The 19,619-nt window shown below is 40.3% G+C and overlaps 1 protein-coding gene across 1 annotated transcript; it reads right to left on the bottom strand.

The window, feature by feature from the left end:
- Positions 1–7,535: 7,535 nt before the first annotated feature.
- On the bottom strand, positions 7,536–10,860 carry LOC149281621 (proprotein convertase subtilisin/kexin type 4-like). Its single transcript, XM_089499171.1, has 3 exons — positions 9,731–10,860; positions 9,252–9,520; positions 7,536–7,540 (listed from the first exon to the last, which is right to left on the bottom strand). The coding sequence occupies exons 1-3, from the start codon at positions 10,858–10,860 to the stop codon at positions 7,536–7,538; spliced, it is 1,404 nt and encodes a 467-aa protein (XP_089355297.1).
- Positions 10,861–19,619: the final 8,759 nt, after the last annotated feature.

Genomic DNA, 19,619 nt, shown 5'->3' with positions numbered 1-19,619 from the left:
CAAATCCATGGCATGTAGCTGTATGTCCTGACTGAGTGGTGGCGGTTAACACAGTAAGGGAATATAGATATGAATGGGATCGGCATATTGTTATCCCGACTCCTGAGTGAAGATGCGAGTCTGCAGTCAAACTCTATTCCTATGTTTCTTTTTTTTTTTGATTCCCATTGCTATGTTTCATGTACAAAGTGAAATATGTTTTAATGATCCCTTTTTTTCCCAGTGTGATACCCACAGTGTTAGCAAATGCATACACACGTATATAACCCTGGGGGGACCTGTGGGATCAATAAGGATGTCCTCCATGATGAGAGAGGCACAACCAGGGTTCATGGAATTTTATTAAGGAGAAAAACTACACAAAATCCTGATCCGTTTCATACATTTATTATACATCTATGCACAGACATGTAGTACATACATATATTCCATTTAATCTGTAATAATTGAAAACTGTTCAGATCTTTAGTCATAATATAAACAAAAGCCACATAATAGCTTGATTTATACTTTCTATGCCGACTATCCGTTTTAATGGGTTAACTACTTCCATGTCTGCTTATGGTGAACATTTCGCCCTCACAAACACGGCAGCTCCTTGAGATGAGGTACAGATGGCAGACCGCGCGGAGGGCACTGGGTGTACAGAACGGCACTAGAAGCATGAAATAAATACGTTAAAAAAAAACCACTGTATTTGTTGTTCGGTTTTGTTTATAATCCAGTCCCTCGTTTGATTGCTGCTAAAACACCGACATGTTTAGTGCGGCTGGTAACAGGCGGTGACCCGCCAACACGTCCTCTTCATGCGGAAGCTTTATATATATACGAGACCAGAGTTCTCCTCATTCCACGGTAAGCTGGACACTGTCACTTTGACCGTGCTGATCGTGTTTCCGTGCTGAAAAACATCAAGAATATTATCTTTTATTTATAATATAATATATATTTAGAATATATTCCTATAGTCCATACATTCAGAGTCTGACAAAACTAGAACTGACAGATTAAAAACGATCATTTACGTTAAGTAAATAGAGACCGGTCCGTAAACTTACAGTCTAGAGGATATTTCGATTCAATGGCCACCATCCTAGATTAAAACGCAAAAATTAACACATCTACCACTTTTGCTCCGGTTACATAGTTACATAGTTACATAGGCTGAAAAAAGACATGCGTCCATCAAGTTCAGCCTTTCCTATATCTGTTAATTTGTTGCTGTTTGATCCAAAAGAAGGCAAAAAACCCTGGCTTCGCTCTTTCCAATTTTGCACTAACCAGGGAAAAAAATTCCTTCTTGACCCCAAAATGGCAGTCAGATTTCTCCTTGGATCAATAAGCTGTTTCCCCATAATTAAAGATTATATCCCTGAATATTATGTTTTTCCAGGTATCCATCCAGTTGCAGTTTAAACGTCTGTACAGACTCTGATAAAACTACCTCTGCAGGCAGAGAATTCCACATCCTTACTGCCCTTACTGTAAAAAACCCTTTCCTCTGCTTTAGTCTAAATCTCCTTTCTTCCAGTCTAAATGCATGACCACGTGTCCTATGCATAGTCCTGTTTATGAACAGATTTCCACACAATGGTTTGTATTGGCCCCGAATATATTTATATAATGCTATCATATCCCCTCTGAGGCGACGTTTTTCTAAACTAAACAGATTTAAATTAGTTAACCTTTCTTCATAACTATATTGCTCCATTCCTTTTATTAATTTTGTAGCCCGCCTCTGCACCCTTTCTAGTGCTATGATATCCTTCTTTAGAAAAGGCGCCCAAAATTGCACAGCATATTCAAGGTGCGGCCTTACCATTGATTTATACAGAGGCAAAATTATATCTTTATTCTGCGACTTGATGCCCCTTTTTATACACGACAATACCTTACTGGCCTTAGCAACCGCAGACTGACACTGCACATTGTTGCCTAGTTTGTTGTCTATAACAATTCCCAAATCCTTCTCATTTGTCATTACCCCTAATTCACTACCGTTTAGGGTGTAGGTTGCTTGTGCATTCGCTACCCCGAAGTGCATAACTTTACATTTATCTACATTGAATTTCATCTGCCATTTGAGTGCCCAGTCCCCCAGTCTATCTAGATCCCTCTGCAGCACATTAATATCCTGCTCGCCCTGTATAACTTTACCTAGTTTTGTGTCATCTGCAAACACAGAAACATGACTTTCAATGCCTCCTGCCAGGTCATTTATAAATATGTTGAATAAAATTGGTCCCAGAACAGAACCCTGAGGGACACCACTTACCACTTTTGACCAGCTTGAAAATTTACCATTTATAACAACTCTCTGTTCTCTACCTCTAAGCCGATGTTCTACCCAAGAACAAGAATTTGCATCTAGGCCAATTTCCTTCAGTTTGAATACTAACCTATTGTGTGGAACCGAGTCAAACGCCTTGGCAAAAACCAAGTAGATTCCATCCACCGCGACCCCCTGATCCACACTTCTACTACCATCTACCATCTTAGCTTCTAGAACTTCCTTGTCATTGACATGACCACCATACTACCTCTCACCCCATCACTGATACCCCCACACCACCTCTCACCCTTCCTCTGTGCCTTATGTTTGTCACCCCATTCCCTCAAGATTGTAAGCTTGCAGGGTCCTCTCCACCAAATGTATCGGTTTGTCTCGTCAGACCCCTTGAATTTATGTATTGTATTAAGCGCTGCGTAAACTGTTGGCGCTATATAAATAAAAGATAATAATAATAATAATAAGATTATTAAGGCAGAGAACCAATTAACACTTTTCTGTTATAATATAGGGGGTTTTAATTTTTTATTTTATAATGAAATTAATAAAACACATAATATTCATAATTCTACCAAACTCAAACTATCTCTGCCAGCCTCATCCAAAAAAAGCATGCTGTATTTTTTATAATACAATACAAGGCAGTTAAAGGGGGCATATTAATCACTGAATGTTTAACTAGACTTGAGTACATGGACCAAAAATGATTTGGACACAATTTCAATTTTTCCTTTCCTGCACCTTTCGGTTTGGATGAGATTCAGGGTTTTTTTTTTTGTTTTTTTTTTTTTATTATTATTATTATTATTATTATTAGTGCTCCATTCACTATCACACTCTCAATGTCCTCATACCTTTTTCGCCAGCCAGCATAGCCGAGCAGAAATCAGGAAGAAGATGACCAAGAAAGAAGATGGGGACACGGAAGAGATTAATGGGAAAATGTGTGCTGACGACCTATAGGATATGCCACAGCGTTTCGGCAGTGAAACAACTTATTTTCTCTTATTATACCCTATAGGGATTCATCTGTCATTCTCTAGCACACAGCTATATTTTCACTTAATCTGACTCTTAGAACCTGTGACTGTACTAAGTATGTGTGTACCAAAATCTACGTTTTATTCCTATGAACACTGACCCAGTGCTGTCATTCCATAGGGGGAAAAAAAAAAAGATATAATTTCACTTAGTTTGACTCCAGAAAAAAACACAAAACATCTTATTACATTGGACATTTAACCATTTAACATTTAATCATTCATCTGTCACTCCCTAAAACACAGCAATTGTTTAAAATGCTATAAAGGGTGATAATGGCTCACATGCAGGGTTCTCAACTACTAATGTGTTAACTGCTCCAATTTAATTGTACAGCGCATCTTAATTTCTTTCTCTGAACAGATAAAGGGTAATAATAATTCCATCTAATCTAACTACCGCATTTGCTCGATTATAAGACGACCCCCCAAATCTGAATATTAATTTAGGAAAAAAAGAAAAAGCCTGAATATAAGACGACCCTAAAGGAAAAAAGTTTTACCAGAAAATGTTAATTCATGTAAACTATTTTTTTTATAAAGCTATGATTGAGAAAAATATTTTTTTTGTTTTTATTTCCTTGTATTTTCCAACCTGTCCCCCAGTTACGCACATCTGCCCCCAGGCTTGCCACTCCAATATGGCACTGTGGCCCATGATATGCCTTTTAACCCTCTATATGCCACTGTGCCCCATGGTATGCCTTTTGACCCCCTATGTGCCACTCTGCCTCCAGAAATGCCTTATACCCCTAAATGCCACTCTGGCATTTAGGGGGTTAAAATGCATATTATGGGGCAGAGTGGCATATAGGGAGGTATAAGGCATTCCAGGAGGCAGAGTGGAATTAAGGGAGTTAAAAGGCATTGTATAGAGCACTCTGCCTCCAGAAATGCCTTATACCCCTATATGCCACTCTGGCATTTAGGGGGTTAAAAGGCATATTATGGGGCAGAGTGGCATATAGGGAGGTGAAATGCCTTATACCTCCCTATATGCCACTCTGCCCCATAATATGCTTTTTAACCCCCTAAGTGCCAGAGTGGCATATAGGGGTATAAGGCATTCCAGAAATGCCCTATGCCCCCATTTAACACACACACACACACACACACACACTTACTTACTTACCGGTGCTTCCAATTTCCTGCTGTTTTGCCGGGGCAGCGGGTTAACATCTCCTTCCGCTGCAGCGGGGTTTGTTGGCAGCGGGGTTTGTCTGCGTCCGTCTCATATAGCTTCCCTGGCTGTCAGAGATCAGAGTTCCCCGCAGCGGTGCGAGGAACTCTGATCTCTGACAGCCGGGGAAGGTATACACGACGGACGCAGACAACCCCCGCTGCTAGCCACACCTCCTTCCGGCTGCAGCGGACGTTGTGTACGCGGATCGCTGCCCCGGCAACACAGCAGGAAGCACCGGTAAGTGTGTGTATGGGGGGGGAGACAGGAGGATCCAGGTCCCCTGCAGCGGTGCGGGGGATCTGGATCTTAGTCTCATAATCAGACCTCTATTTGAGGTCTGATTAGAAGACGACCCCGATTAGAAGACCCAAAATGTGGGGTCACTTTCATGTATCAATTGCAAAAGGTTTTTTTAACGATTGATTAGCCTTTTAAACTTGGATTAGCAAACACAACGTGCCGTTGGAACGCAGGAAAGATGGGTGAGATAAAGAGCCTCAAGAGTTATTCCATTAAAAATCACCAAAAAAGAATACCAGCTCTTCATCTAAACCCAGAGAAAGATGGGAAAGGGCAGACCTCCTGGAAGTATAATCTGTCGGCACTAAAGAGATTACCTGCTAGCCATACTGACCACAGAACATAATAAAACAAAACAAAAGTACACTCAGCACTGGAGATACATAATAATGTCGATCCTTAAAAGAAGGAAAAAAAAACAAGCACTATAATAGAATATCTGGAACAGACACATCGCGGACCCCTTCTGGCACACTAACTGTGAATAACGGTCAGGGACCCAGAACCTCCTCTAATGATCACACAAACCGCTATCTCCAGCGGCGCACACAGGCGCGGACCCGCATACATCTCCACACGGCCGACATAACAGTAACAACACGGCAACACCGTAAACTACACGGGTGTACACAACAATCTCCTGACCATACAAAGTGCTCGTGTTACTCCGGGACACAAGAATTATAGCAAAACATTCCTATTAGAAGGAGGACATCCTAAGAGGAATGTAATAGTCTTAAAACTTTAAGATGTAGGGTTTATAAAAATTCAAAAAAAAATCACTTTTTATGCCCCTTTTATTATAGTCTACGGCCTACGGCCTTCCTTTTTATCCTCCCTGTTAGCATGTACCATGTTTCAGTTCTCTTATGACATAAATGAGCTCTAATGACGCCATATAATTACTAATTCACGCAAACACGAACATTACAAATGAGTGTGAATGTGCAGGTGAAACCTGTGACAGCCGGTAGCGCGGATGCAGAATAAAGGTATTTGGCGGTACTACAGACTTCCAAGAGCCCCAACACCGGCCCATTTAAACATAAAGGCATGCGGTCACCTGCTCACTAAACCGGCTCTCCTTGGCATTCTGTACCGGCGGGGCGACCACGAACCCCAAACACACAGGGAGCAGGAGCGGGTTCATGTCCTGTCACTCGTACTGGAGTCCCTCACAGCATTCTGACACAACGTCGCTTCCTGCTTCCTGCTCAACTGGCGAGAAAAGAGCGCTGGGATTGGTCCACGCATTCTAGCGGCTGAATGCTCGCTCATTATTGGTCAGAACTGATGACACGTCCTCCCAATAGCAATGCGCACCCGCCATCTTTATTCCTGGCAGCGATTACGCTACTGTTCGTGATCTGTCGCTTTTTCATTTATCTGTTTTGTGTACGGAATTCGTGTGGATTCTCATAACACTGTCTATATGTTTATTATCTGAAGCAAAACGATTGTTGAATAAAATAAATATTGTTTCCAATATATAATACTTTATCAATGCTCACTCACCCTTACACATAGACATTCATGCTCAAAATATATTTTCTGTAAGATATAACAAAATATTTTTCTGTATGTGATGTAAGGATAAAAATAAAAATAGAGATGTTTGTTGCTCTCACAAGTGTATTAGAAATAGAAAGCTCGTCAAAAATCCATACTTTCTTTCGTCTTAGGAGCTTCTGTGTAGAAGATAAGAAACGAAATAGTGCAATAAAAACGATATTGTTTAATGAATATAGATGTCCCAAGACACTGTATAAAATGTAATAAATTCTCGTTTTCCGATTTTAAAGTAATAGGGATAGATTTAGTATCCCCCCACTGGCGGGGAGGAGATGTAAAAGATATGCTATCAAGAAAAGAAACTGAATGGATATATAAATTTCAAACCTACAAGAAAGACGGATTGAATGTAGAATTCGATATATCCATTTTTTTGTGAATCCATTCATTTTTTGTGTATTAATTCCCTTTTCAAACAATCAAAATTTATTTTTTCTTTTTTAAATTATATTTATTTTATTAAGTTTTTATTTACAACATATTTTATCACACATACTAATTAAAATTGCATATAAGCGTTTTTATTCATATACTTTTTATATACACGATTTTATACACATGATTTTTAAACAATATTTTTACAAGATTTCTCTCTTTTAATAACATCATTTTTACACCATGTTTGTTCCATCTGAAGGTTAATTGTTCAACCACAGAACAGATGGATATCAGTAACATAATCGTGACAGCATTCAATTAATCAATTAGCGAGAGTACAATCAGAATACTTTCTTCTACATCTCTCTCTTATGTCTTCTTTCGTGTGGGAGTTCTGTCCAACAGGATAGATTCCTAAGAAAATAAAAATACATTCACTGAATACATTGGATCTTTAAATTGGTACCAATTAATATTGTTACTAAGTTGCTACATTGTTTCACTTGCCTATTGAGGTTTGGACGGATGCCAAACCACATACACAGATGTCTTCTATCTTGAATCAGCCTGTCTGTCTTTCCTTCTGTTGGTCCCTTGATGCTCTGCCGATATATCCCTGTAACTAGAAAAGATAGTTAAATGAAAAACATTCTATATGTCATGTTTTTAACAGTATAAATCTATTTTACACACTTACCGATTTACGAATACTGCCGACTACGAGTCCCGTTGACAGAATGAAACAGAGGGTTCCACAACATCTGCCGTTATTTCATCCTGAGGAATTAAAAAAGAAAAGAAAAAAGAAAAAAGACTAAACGTGATGACGTCGAAATGACGCAAATAGAACAAGACGGCGAGCCGGGACCTTTAAAAGAACCGCGAAAACACAGACAGGATACAGATTGATTTCTTAAATTTTCTCCTGAGGAAGCCAGAATTGGTGAAACGCGTTGAGATATTTTGGAAAACTTTACAACTATTGAAAACCTGGACTTTACATGGACTTGATGATCATCCACTTATCTTTATAAAGGACACTGCTCTTACGCATAACCCAGTTGTTATGCCTACTTGTTTGTAAGTTTTTAATCTATATTCATTAAACAATATCTTTTTTATTGCACTATTTCGTTTCTTATCTTCTACACAGAAGCTCCTAAGACGAAAGAAAGTATGGATTTTTGACGAGCTTTCTATTTCTAATACACTTGTGAGTGCAACAAACATCTCTATTTTTATTTTTTTCGTATTAACTTATTACACTATATTTGTTTTATTTTTTCCCACATATCTATGCGCCCCGACCTTTGCCTATACATCATTTGTTATAACACTTATGAGGAGTGTTGATCTGCGGGAGCAGCAAGATTTGTAGGGTACTGTAATTTATTTCATATTCATTTTTTAAGACCTACCCACTCGTGAAGGTGTTTCTTTTCCGTTCTATATTGTGATGTAAGGATCTGGGGTATTACATAACTTTTAAGTCACTTAAATGCAAAATAAAACCAAACATGTCAGTGGTGACATTAAGTCACATAAAAATGATGTATTTCCAATCTTTAATCAATGTGCATTGCTATAGAATGCTTGATTCTTGTTTTGGAATCCACACAAGATATGAAATCTGAGATCGGTCTAAGCTTTTCCTTCAAGCATGCGAGCACGGTTTAATTGTTTTATTATTCAACATAAAATTTCCAGGTACTTAAAATCTAAATTTGTAAAATATAGCAAGGAAAAGGTATTTTTGCCAAATAGTAAAAGGAATTTTATTGGTGTAACAGTGCTATCCGCGTCAGGTTGGGTCTCTACTCTCCCTTGTTGAATTTGTCCTCATCAGTGTTCAAAAGCAGAGGAAATCTCCTCCCTGCGCAGATTCCAGATCTGATTTAGAGCACGGTGGTTGCCCATCAGACGGGACTGGGGTCTACTCGTGATCTTTTTCGTAGATACCAGTGAATGAAAACCACCAGCGGTCCCATAACCATTACAATGGCCGCACTCATTATCACTGCCACTAATGTTGTTTGAGGGATCCGGATGAATGAGGCGTTCTGTAAGTCTACACTTGGGGAGTCAGATCTTACGCATGAGTTGTCTTTTCCATTATATTCGTATAAAGGGGAACAGGAAGTGCAATTATTGGCAGACGACCCTTTACACGTAAAGCAGGATGGGTGGCAAGCGGCACAAGAACGAACAAGGTGAAAGCTGCTGGGCTCTGACACCTCCGCTCTCTGCGTAGACTTAAAGTATTTGGCAGGGCAGTAAGATAGACAGAGCTTTCCAAAGGTATAATATGGTGCCAAACATTCTATGCACGACCCATTTCTATCCCGCCTCAGACACTTTCTCATGACAGACTTCTTGATTTTCCTGGACATCATGTGTTCATCTGTCCCGTACAAAATCAACGTGACGTGATGTAGAAATCCGTGGTTGGTGTAGCTTCCTCTGTTCCTAAATTCTAAGGTCCAAAGGCCCAATGGATTTTCATCCCAAGATTGTGTGGTCATGAAGGACCAATCTCTGTACCCATCAGTGCTGGTATCATGTGGTCTCTTGCCCATCAGCACAGAACGGGTGCCCATAGGACTGGTAAGATAGATTTCCAGGTCACCTCTGCGACTGTAACTGAGGGTCATTTGGGCTTGGACATGCTCAAGGGATGTTATGTGATTGGGGGACCCAGAACAGGCAGTGACATTGTAAGTCAAAATCAGATCTGAATGCACTCTTTTAGGGGTGCTCACAATTGTTATGAGGCACTTTCTTTGAGGCTGCGTTGTCTCCCATGTTTCGGCCAGCTCCACTACTCGTCCAGCATGCAAGAGTCCGTAGCCGAAAAAGTGGCTCACTTTTCTTCCCACTCCATTTATGACCCAATCGTCAGCCATTAGGTGGGCAGGACTGGACGCTCTTACCACGATATGTTGTATATCCCTCCATGTAAGAGCTGGGTTTGCCTCCAATGCCAAAGCAAGGATCCCGGCAGCAAGTGGAGTGGCGGCTGAAGTCCCGGTGTGTTTATCTGTACACGTGTGGCGTATATCAGTGGTGATAAAAGTCTCTTCCTCACCACCACCGCTGCTGTAAGTGCTTGTAAGTTTGCATGCACACGCCTCACTGTACCAAGGGACTGTTCCATGATTTGTGACACCCCCAACAGCAACAGTGTAGATACTGTTGGAGTAGCCGTCACTGTTGCAGTTGTCATTCCTGCCACCGTTTCCAGATGCCCAAACAAAGATAGATCCAAGGCCACGGCGGCCATTTAGTATTCCTTTGTAAAAAGCCTCAGAAGACAACACTCCTGGTCCATCCAGTATCTTTCCATCATCAGTGGGACCCCAGCTGGCGCTATAAATGTCAATATGCTGTGGGTTCAAACTCAACGACTGAGCTTCAACAAAGTCTGTGACTATCCCATCCAGCATTCGCACACCTCCTATTCTAGCATTGTATGCTACTCCAGCGCCGCAGATATCATTATTGGCAACCGCAGCCACCTCGCCTGCACAGCGGGTCCCGTGGTTGGTCTCATTAGATGAGTTATATCGGGGCTGAGGGTCAGGATCGTCGTCATTAAAATCATAACTCGCTTCCGGATCATAGTTTAATGCGAGATCGGGGTGGTCCTTTTCAAGCCCTTCATCCAGAACGGTCACCACCACGCCTCGTCCGGTATATCCACGGTTCCAAGCAGTCTGGATGCCTAAGTCAAGATTTTTACCCAGGTACCACTGCAAGCTGAAGAGGGGGTCTGTGGGAACCATACTAGGCTGTCTTTTCTCCCTTCTCCTCAGCGTCTGCTGCTCAAACCAGCTAACCTTGGGTTCTTTTTTCAGTTGAATATTTCTACCCCAGTGAGGGCTGAAGGATTTCCTTTGAATGCCACGATGAGATAAATGGTAGAAATCACTGCCAAGCACCACCTGGCCAAGGTTGATGAAACCGAATTTCTGTGCAATACGTTCTGCCTCTACAGAGCCATCAGGTATGTGCACAGCCCAGCTATTTGTATAAATCTCCAAAGTAAAGATCACATGGATCAGAACAGTAACAACGAAAACCAGAGCTATGCTCCTCATCTTGTACTGTCAGCTTACAAAAGCATCTGTTGGCCTAACGGCCAGTGCTTTTATAACCTACACTATGTCACAGTAGAAGGGCGTGGCACATCTGTTACATCACAATAGCAGGGCGGGGCTCGGAACTCTCAGCGACAAGCCGGCTAGACAACGCTTACAGTTATGATGTCAATATATAATTCTGAAACAGTAGTGTGTGATTATATATATATATATATATATATATATATATATATACACGGTATATACACACACACACATATATATATATCACACACAGACTACCATTCTAAAATGTGGGGTCACTTGGAAAATAAATGTCTAGCTGTAACAATTGCAAAAGGGGTTTTCTAATTATTGATTAGCCTTTTAAATTTAAACTTGGATTAAACACAACGTGCCGTTGGAACGCAGCTACAATCATTCAGTCATTTATAACATTAATGATGCCTGTGCTGTATTTCTGATGCATTTCATGTCATTTTAATAGACAACATTCGTTTTCTTACAAAAAGAGAGACAGATCTATGTGACCTCGTACTTTTGAATGGTAGAGTATATATATATATAATTATAATTATATATATATATATATATATATATATATATATATTGCCAAGAGAACGCCAAGTATAAACAAAACCCTTGGGGACTCTAATCAAGATAATCTAACAGAGTAATAAAGTGACATTTAAAGAAGCGACGTGATTAAGGGTTCAAAATGGTGTAAAAAAGGCACGAGAAGACAAGCAGTCGCAGGGTCGGCCCCTGTACTTACGCCACTGACCAAGATGGCTCCGGATATAAAAACATCAAATCCATGGCATGTAGCTGTATGTCCTGACTGAGTGGTGGCGGTTAACACAGTAAGGGAATATAGATATGAATGGGATCGGCATATTGTTATCCCGACTCCTGAGTGAAGATGCGAGTCTGCAGTCAAACTCTATTCCTATGTTTCTTTTTTTTTTTGATTCCCATTGCTATGTTTCATGTACAAAGTGAAATATGTTTTAATGATCCCTTTTTTTCCCAGTGTGATACCCACAGTGTTAGCAAATGCATACACACGTATATAACCCTGGGGGGACCTGTGGGATCAATAAGGATGTCCTCCATGATGAGAGAGGCACAACCAGGGTTCATGGAATTTTATTAAGGAGAAAAACTACACAAAATCCTGATCCGTTTCATACATTTATTATACATCTATGCACAGACATGTAGTACATACATATATTCCATTTAATCTGTAATAGTAACATAGTAACATAGTTCATAAGGTTGAAAAAAGACCAAAGTCCATCAAGTTCAACCTATATACATATTGTGTCCCTACTGTGTTGATCCAGAGGAAGGCAAAAAACCCTTATCAAGCAGATGCCAATTGCCCCATACCAGGGGGAAAATTCCTTCCCGACTCCAAATATGGCAATCAGAATAAATCCCTGGATCAACGTTCTCTCCCTATTAATCTAATATCCATAACTTGTAATATTATTGCTTTCAAGAAACACGTCCAGGCTCCGTTTGAACTCTTTTATTGAGTTTACCATCACCACTTCCTCTGGCAGAGAGTTCCATAATCTCACCGCTCTTACTGTAAAGAACCCCCGTCTGTGCTGGTGTAGAAACCTTCTTTCCTCCAGCCGTAGAGGATGTCCCCTTGTTATAGATACAGTCCTGGGTATAAATAGGTCCTGGGAGTGATCTCTGTACTGCCCCCTTATGTATTTATACATAGTTATTAAGTCCCCCCTAAGCCGTCTTTTTTCCAAACTAAATAACCCCAATTCTGATAATCTTTCTGGGTACTGTAGTCCTCCCATTCCCCTTATTACTCTGGTTGCCCGTCTTTGAACCCTCTCCAGCTCCACTATATCTTTCTTGTACACTGGTGCCCAGTACTGTACACAGTATTCCATGTGTGGTCTGACTAGTGACTTGTACAGTGGTAGAATTATTTCCTTGTCGTGGGCATCTATGCCCCTTTTGATGCACCCCATGATTTTATTTGCCTTAGCAGCAGCTGCCTGACACTGGTCGCTACAGGTAAATTTACTGTTAACTAAAACTCCTAAGTCCTTTTCCATGTCAGTCGTCCCCAGTGTTTTCCCATTTAATACATATTCCCAGCCTGGATTTTTCTTCCCCATGTGCATAACCTTACATTTATCTGTGTTGAACCTCATCTGCCACATCCCAGCCCAAGCCTCCAACCTATGCAGATCCATTTGTAATCGTGCGCTGTCCTCTATTGTGTTAACCACGTTACAGAGCTTAGTATCGTCTGCAAAGATTGATACTTTACTATGCAATCCCTCTACAAGGTCATTAATAAATATATTAAAAAGAATAGGACCCAAAACTGACCCCTGTGGTACCCCACTAGCAACAGTCACCCACTCAGAGTATGTACCATTAATAACCACCCTCTGTTTCCTATCACTGAGCCAGTTACTTACCCACATACACACATTCTCCCCCAGCCCAAGCATTCTCATTTTATGTACGAGCCTTTTATGTGGCACCGTATCAAATGCTTTGGAAAAATCAAGATATACGACATCCAGCGATTCACCCCGATCCAGTCTTGAGCTCACCTCCTCATAAAAGCTGATCAGGTTAGTTTGACAGGACCGATCCCTTGTAAACCCATGCTGATATGGAGTCATACATTTATTTTCATTGAGATACTCCAAAATAGCATCTCTTAGGAAACCCTCAAACAGTTTACACACAACAGAAGTTAAACTAACAGGCCTATAATTCCCCGGGTCACTTTTTGTCCCCTTTTTGAATATTGGCACAACATTTGCTATGCGCCAGTCCTGGGGAACAGACCCTGTCACTATAGAGTCCTTGAATATAATAATAATAATTGAAAACTGTTCAGATCTTTAGTCATAATATAAACAAAAGCCACCTAATAGCTTGATTTATACTTTCTATGCCGACTATCCGTTTTAATGGGTTAACTACTTCCATGTCTGCTTATGGTGAACATTTCGCCCTCACAAACACGGCAGCTCCTTGAGATGAGGTACAGATGGCAGACCGCGCGGAGGGCACTGGGTGTACAGAACGGCACTAGAAGCATGAAATAAATACGTTAAAAAAAAAACACTGTATTTGTTGTTCGGTTTTGTTTATAATCCAGTCCCTCGTTTGATTGCTGCTAAAACACCGACATGTTTAGTGCGGCTGGTAACAGGCGGTGACCCGCCAACACTTCCTCTTCATGCGGAAGCTTTATATATATACGAGACCAGAGTTCTCCTCATTCCACGGTAAGCTGGACACTGTCACTTTGACCGTGCTGATCGTGTTTCCGTGCTGAAAAACATCAAGAATATTATCTTTTATTTATAATATAATATATATTTAGAATATATTCCTATAGTCCATACATTCAGAGTCTGACAAAACTAGAACTGACAGATTAAAAACGATCATTTACGTTAAGTAAATAGAGACCGGTCCGTAAACTTACAGTCTAGAGGATATTTCGATTCAATGGCCACCATCCTTACCACTTTTGACCAGCTTGAAAATTTACCATTTATAACAACTCTCTGTTCTCTACCTCTAAGCCGATGTTCTACCCAAGAACAAGAATTTGCATCTAGGCCAATTTCCTTCAGTTTGAATACTAACCTATTGTGTGGAACCGAGTCAAACGCCTTGGCAAAAACCAAGTAGATTCCATCCACCGCGACCCCCTGATCCACACTTCTACTACCATCTACCATCTTAGCTTCTAGAACTTCCTTGTCATTGACATGACCACCATACTACCTCTCACCCCATCACTGATACCCCCACACCACCTCTCACCCTTCCTCTGTGCCTTATGTTTGTCACCCCATTCCCTCAAGATTGTAAGCTTGCAGGGTCCTCTCCACCAAATGTATCGGTTTGTCTCGTCAGACCCCTTGAATTTATGTATTGTATTAAGCGCTGCGTAAACTGTTGGCGCTATATAAATAAAAGAAAATAATAATAATAATAAGATTATTAAGGCAGAGAACCAATTAACACTTTTCTGTTATAATATAGGGGGTTTTAATTTTTTATTTTATAATGAAATTAATAAAACACATAATATTCATAATTCTACCAAACTCAAACTATCTCTGCCAGCCTCATCCAAAAAAAGCATGCTGTATTTTTTATAATACAATACAAGGCAGTTAAAGGGGGCATATTAATCACTGAATGTTTAACTAGACTTGAGTACATGGACCAAAAATGATTTGGACACAATTTCAATTTTTCCTTTCCTGCACCTTTCGGTTTGGATGAGATTCAGGGTTTTTTTTTTGTTTTTTTTTTTATTATTATTATTATTATTATTATTATTAGTGCTCCATTCACTATCACACTCTCAATGTCCTCATACCTTTTTCGCCAGCCAGCATAGCCGAGCAGAAATCAGGAAGAAGATGACCAAGAAAGAAGATGGGGACACGGAAGAGATTAATGGGAAAATGTGTGCTGACGACCTATAGGATATGCCACAGCGTTTCGGCAGTGAAACAACTTATTTTCTCTTATTATACCCTATAGGGATTCATCTGTCATTCTCTAGCACACAGCTATATTTTCACTTAATCTGACTCTTAGAACCTGTGACTGTACTAAGTATGTGTGTACCAAAATCTACGTTTTATTCCTATGAACACTGACCCAGTGCTGTCATTCCGTAGGGGAAAAAAAAAAAAGATATAATTTCACTTAGTTTGACTCCAGAAAAAAACACAAAACATCTTATTACATTGGACATTTAACCATTTAACATTTAATCATTCATCTGTCACTCCCTAAAACACAGCAATTGTTTAAAATGCTATAAAGGGTGATAATGGCTCACATGCAGGGTTCTCAACTACTAATGTGTTAACTGCTCCAATTTAATTGTACAGCGCATCTTAATTTCTTTCTCTGAACAGATAAAGGGTAATAATAATTCCATCTAATCTAACTACCGCATTTGCTCGATTATAAGACGACCCTGATTATAAGACGACCCCCCAAATCTGAATATTAATTTAGGAAAAAAAGAAAAAGCCTGAATATAAGACGACCCTAAAGGAAAAAAGTTTTACCAGAAAATGTTAATTCATGTAAACTATTTTTTTTATAAAGCTATGATTGAGAAAAATATTTTTTTTGTTTTTATTTCCTTGTATTTTCCAACCTGTCCCCCAGTTACGCACATCTGCCCCCAGGCTTGCCACTCCAATATGGCACTGTGGCCCATGATATGCCTTTTAACCCTCTATATGCCACTGTGCCCCATGGTATGCCTTTTGACCCCCTATGTGCCACTCTGCCTCCAGAAATGCCTTATACCCCTAAATGCCACTCTGGCATTTAGGGGGTTAAAATGCATATTATGGGGCAGAGTGGCATATAGGGAGGTATAAGGCATTCCAGGAGGCAGAGTGGAATTAAGGGAGTTAAAAGGCATTGTATAGAGCACTCTGCCTCCAGAAATGCCTTATACCCCTATATGCCACTCTGGCATTTAGGGGGTTAAAAGGCATATTATGGGGCAGAGTGGCATATAGGGAGGTGAAATGCCTTATACCTCCCTATATGCCACTCTGCCCCATAATATGCTTTTTAACCCCCTAAGTGCCAGAGTGGCATATAGGGGTATAAGGCATTCCAGAAATGCCCTATGCCCCCATTTAACACACACACACACACACACACACACACACTTACTTACTTACCGGTGCTTCCAATTTCCTGCTGTTTTGCCGGGGCAGCGGGTTAACATCTCCTTCCGCTGCAGCGGGGTTTGTTGGCAGCGGGGTTTGTCTGCGTCCGTCTCATATAGCTTCCCTGGCTGTCAGAGATCAGAGTTCCCCGCAGCGGTGCGAGGAACTCTGATCTCTGACAGCCGGGGAAGGTATACACGACGGACGCAGACAACCCCCGCTGCTAGCCACACCTCCTTCCGGCTGCAGCGGACGTTGTGTACGCGGATCGCTGCCCCGGCAACACAGCAGGAAGCACCGGTAAGTGTGTGTATGGGGGGGGAGACAGGAGGATCCAGGTCCCCTGCAGCGGTGCGGGGGATCTGGATCTTAGTCTCATAATCAGACCTCTATTTGAGGTCTGATTAGAAGACGACCCCGATTAGAAGACCCAAAATGTGGGGTCACTTTCATGTATCAATTGCAAAAGGTTTTTTTAACGATTGATTAGCCTTTTAAACTTGGATTAGCAAACACAACGTGCCGTTGGAACGCAGGAAAGATGGGTGAGATAAAGAGCCTCAAGAGTTATTCCATTAAAAATCACCAAAAAAGAATACCAGCTCTTCATCTAAACCCAGAGAAAAATGGGAAAGGGCAGACCTCCTGGAAGTATAATCTGTCGGCACTAAAGAGATTACCTGCTAGCCATACTGACCACAGAACATAATAAAACAAAACAAAAGTACACTCAGCACTGGAGATACATAATAATGTCGATCCTTAAAAGAAGGAAAAAAAAACAAGCACTATAATAGAATATCTGGAACAGACACATCGCGGACCCCTTCTGGCACACTAACTGTGAATAACGGTCAGGGACCCAGAACCTCCTCTAATGATCACACAAACCGCTATCTCCAGCGGCGCACACAGGCGCGGACCCGCATACATCTCCACACGGCCGACATAACAGTAACAACACGGCAACACCGTAAACTACACGGGTGTACACAACAATCTCCTGACCATACAAAGTGCTCGTGTTACTCCGGGACACAAGAATTATAGCAAAACATTCCTATTAGAAGGAGGACATCCTAAGAGGAATGTAATAGTCTTAAAACTTTAAGATGTAGGGTTTATAAAAATTCAAAAAAAAATCACTTTTTATGCCCCTTTTATTATAGTCTACGGCCTACGGCCTTCCTTTTTATCCTCCCTGTTAGCATGTACCATGTTTCAGTTCTCTTATGACATAAATGAGCTCTAATGACGCCATATAATTACTAATTCACGCAAACACGAACATTACAAATGAGTGTGAATGTGCAGGTGAAACCTGTGACAGCCGGTAGCGCGGATGCAGAATAAAGGTATTTGGCGGTACTACAGACTTCCAAGAGCCCCAACACCGGCCCATTTAAACATAAAGGCATGCGGTCACCTGCTCACTAAACCGGCTCTCCTTGGCATTCTGTACCGGCGGGGCGACCACGAACCCCAAACACACAGGGAGCAGGAGCGGGTTCATGTCCTGTCACTCGTACCGGAGTCCCTCACAGCATTCTGACACAACGTCGCTTCCTGCTTCCTGCTCAACTGGCGAGAAAAGAGCGCTGGGATTGGTCCACGCATTCTAGCGGCTGAATGCTCGCTCATTATTGGTCAGAACTGATGACACGTCCTCCCAATAGCAATGCGCACCCGCCATCTTTATTCCTGGCAGCGATTACGCTACTGTTCGTGATCTGTCGCTTTTTCATTTATCTGTTTTGTGTACGGAATTCGTGTGGATTCTCATAACACTGTCTATATGTTTATTATCTGAAGCAAAACGATTGTTGAATAAAATAAATATTGTTTCCAATATATAATACTTTATCAATGCTCACTCACCCTTACACATAGACATTCATGCTCAAAATATATTTTCTGTAAGATATAACAAAATATTTTTCTGTATGTGATGTAAGGATAAAAATAAAAATAGAGATGTTTGTTGCACTCACAAGTGTATTAGAAATAGAAAGCTCGTCAAAAATCCATACTTTCTTTCGTCTTAGGAGCTTCTGTGTAGAAGATAAGAAACGAAATAGTGCAATAAAAACGATATTGTTTAATGAATATAGATGTCCCAAGACACTGTATAAAATGTAATAAATTCTCGTTTTCCGATTTTAAAGTAATAGGGATAGATTTAGTATCCCCCCACTGGCGGGGAGGAGATGTAAAAGATATGCTATCAAGAAAAGAAACTGAATGGATATATAAATTTCAAACCTACAAGAAAGACGGATTGAATGTAGAATTCGATATATCCATTTTTTTGTGAATCCATTCATTTTTTGTGTATTAATTCCCTTTTCAAACAATCAAAATTTATTTTTTCTTTTTTAAATTATATTTATTTTATTAAGTTTTTATTTACAACATATTTTATCACACATACTAATTAAAATTGCATATAAGCGTTTTTATTCATATACTTTTTATATACACGATTTTATACACATGATTTTTAAACAATATTTTTACAAGATTTCTCTCTTTTAATAACATCATTTTTACACCATGTTTGTTCCATCTGAAGGTTAATTGTTCAACCACAGAACAGATGGATATCAGTAACATAATCGTGACAGCATTCAATTAATCAATTAGCGAGAGTACAATCAGAATACTTTCTTCTACATCTCTCTCTTATGTCTTCTTTCGTGTGGGAGTTCTGTCCAACAGGATAGATTCCTAAGAAAATAAAAATACATTCACTGAATACATTGGATCTTTAAATTGGTACCAATTAATATTGTTACTAAGTTGCTACATTGTTTCACTTGCCTATTGAGGTTTGGACGGATGCCAAACCACATACACAGATGTCTTCTATCTTGAATCAGCCTGTCTGTCTTTCCTTCTGTTGGTCCCTTGATGCTCTGCCGATATATCCCTGTAACTAGAAAAGATAGTTAAATGAAAAACATTCTATATGTCATGTTTTTAACTGTATAAATCTATTTTACACACTTACCGATTTACGAATACTGCCGA

The sequence above is a fragment of the Sceloporus occidentalis genome, unplaced genomic scaffold, assembly GCF_023333645.1.
Source record: "Sceloporus occidentalis isolate IW3139 unplaced genomic scaffold, rSceOcc1.0.p SCAF_130, whole genome shotgun sequence".
NCBI classification, from domain to species: domain Eukaryota; kingdom Metazoa; phylum Chordata; class Lepidosauria; order Squamata; family Phrynosomatidae; genus Sceloporus; species Sceloporus occidentalis.
The sequence above is the reverse complement of the archived record's forward strand: the minus strand, read 5'-3'. Positions and strand labels throughout refer to the sequence as shown.

Bases quoted from the DNA above. Each gene is read 5' to 3' on its own strand.
- LOC149281621 (XM_089499171.1), bottom strand. From the start codon at position 10,860: ATGAGGAGCATAGCTCTGGTTTTCGTTGTTACTGTTCTGATCCATGTG. The intron at 9,521-9,730 runs CCCAGCTCTTAC...CATAACAATTGT, and splicing joins GCTTTGGCATTGGAGGCAAA to GAGCACCCCTAAAAGAGTGC.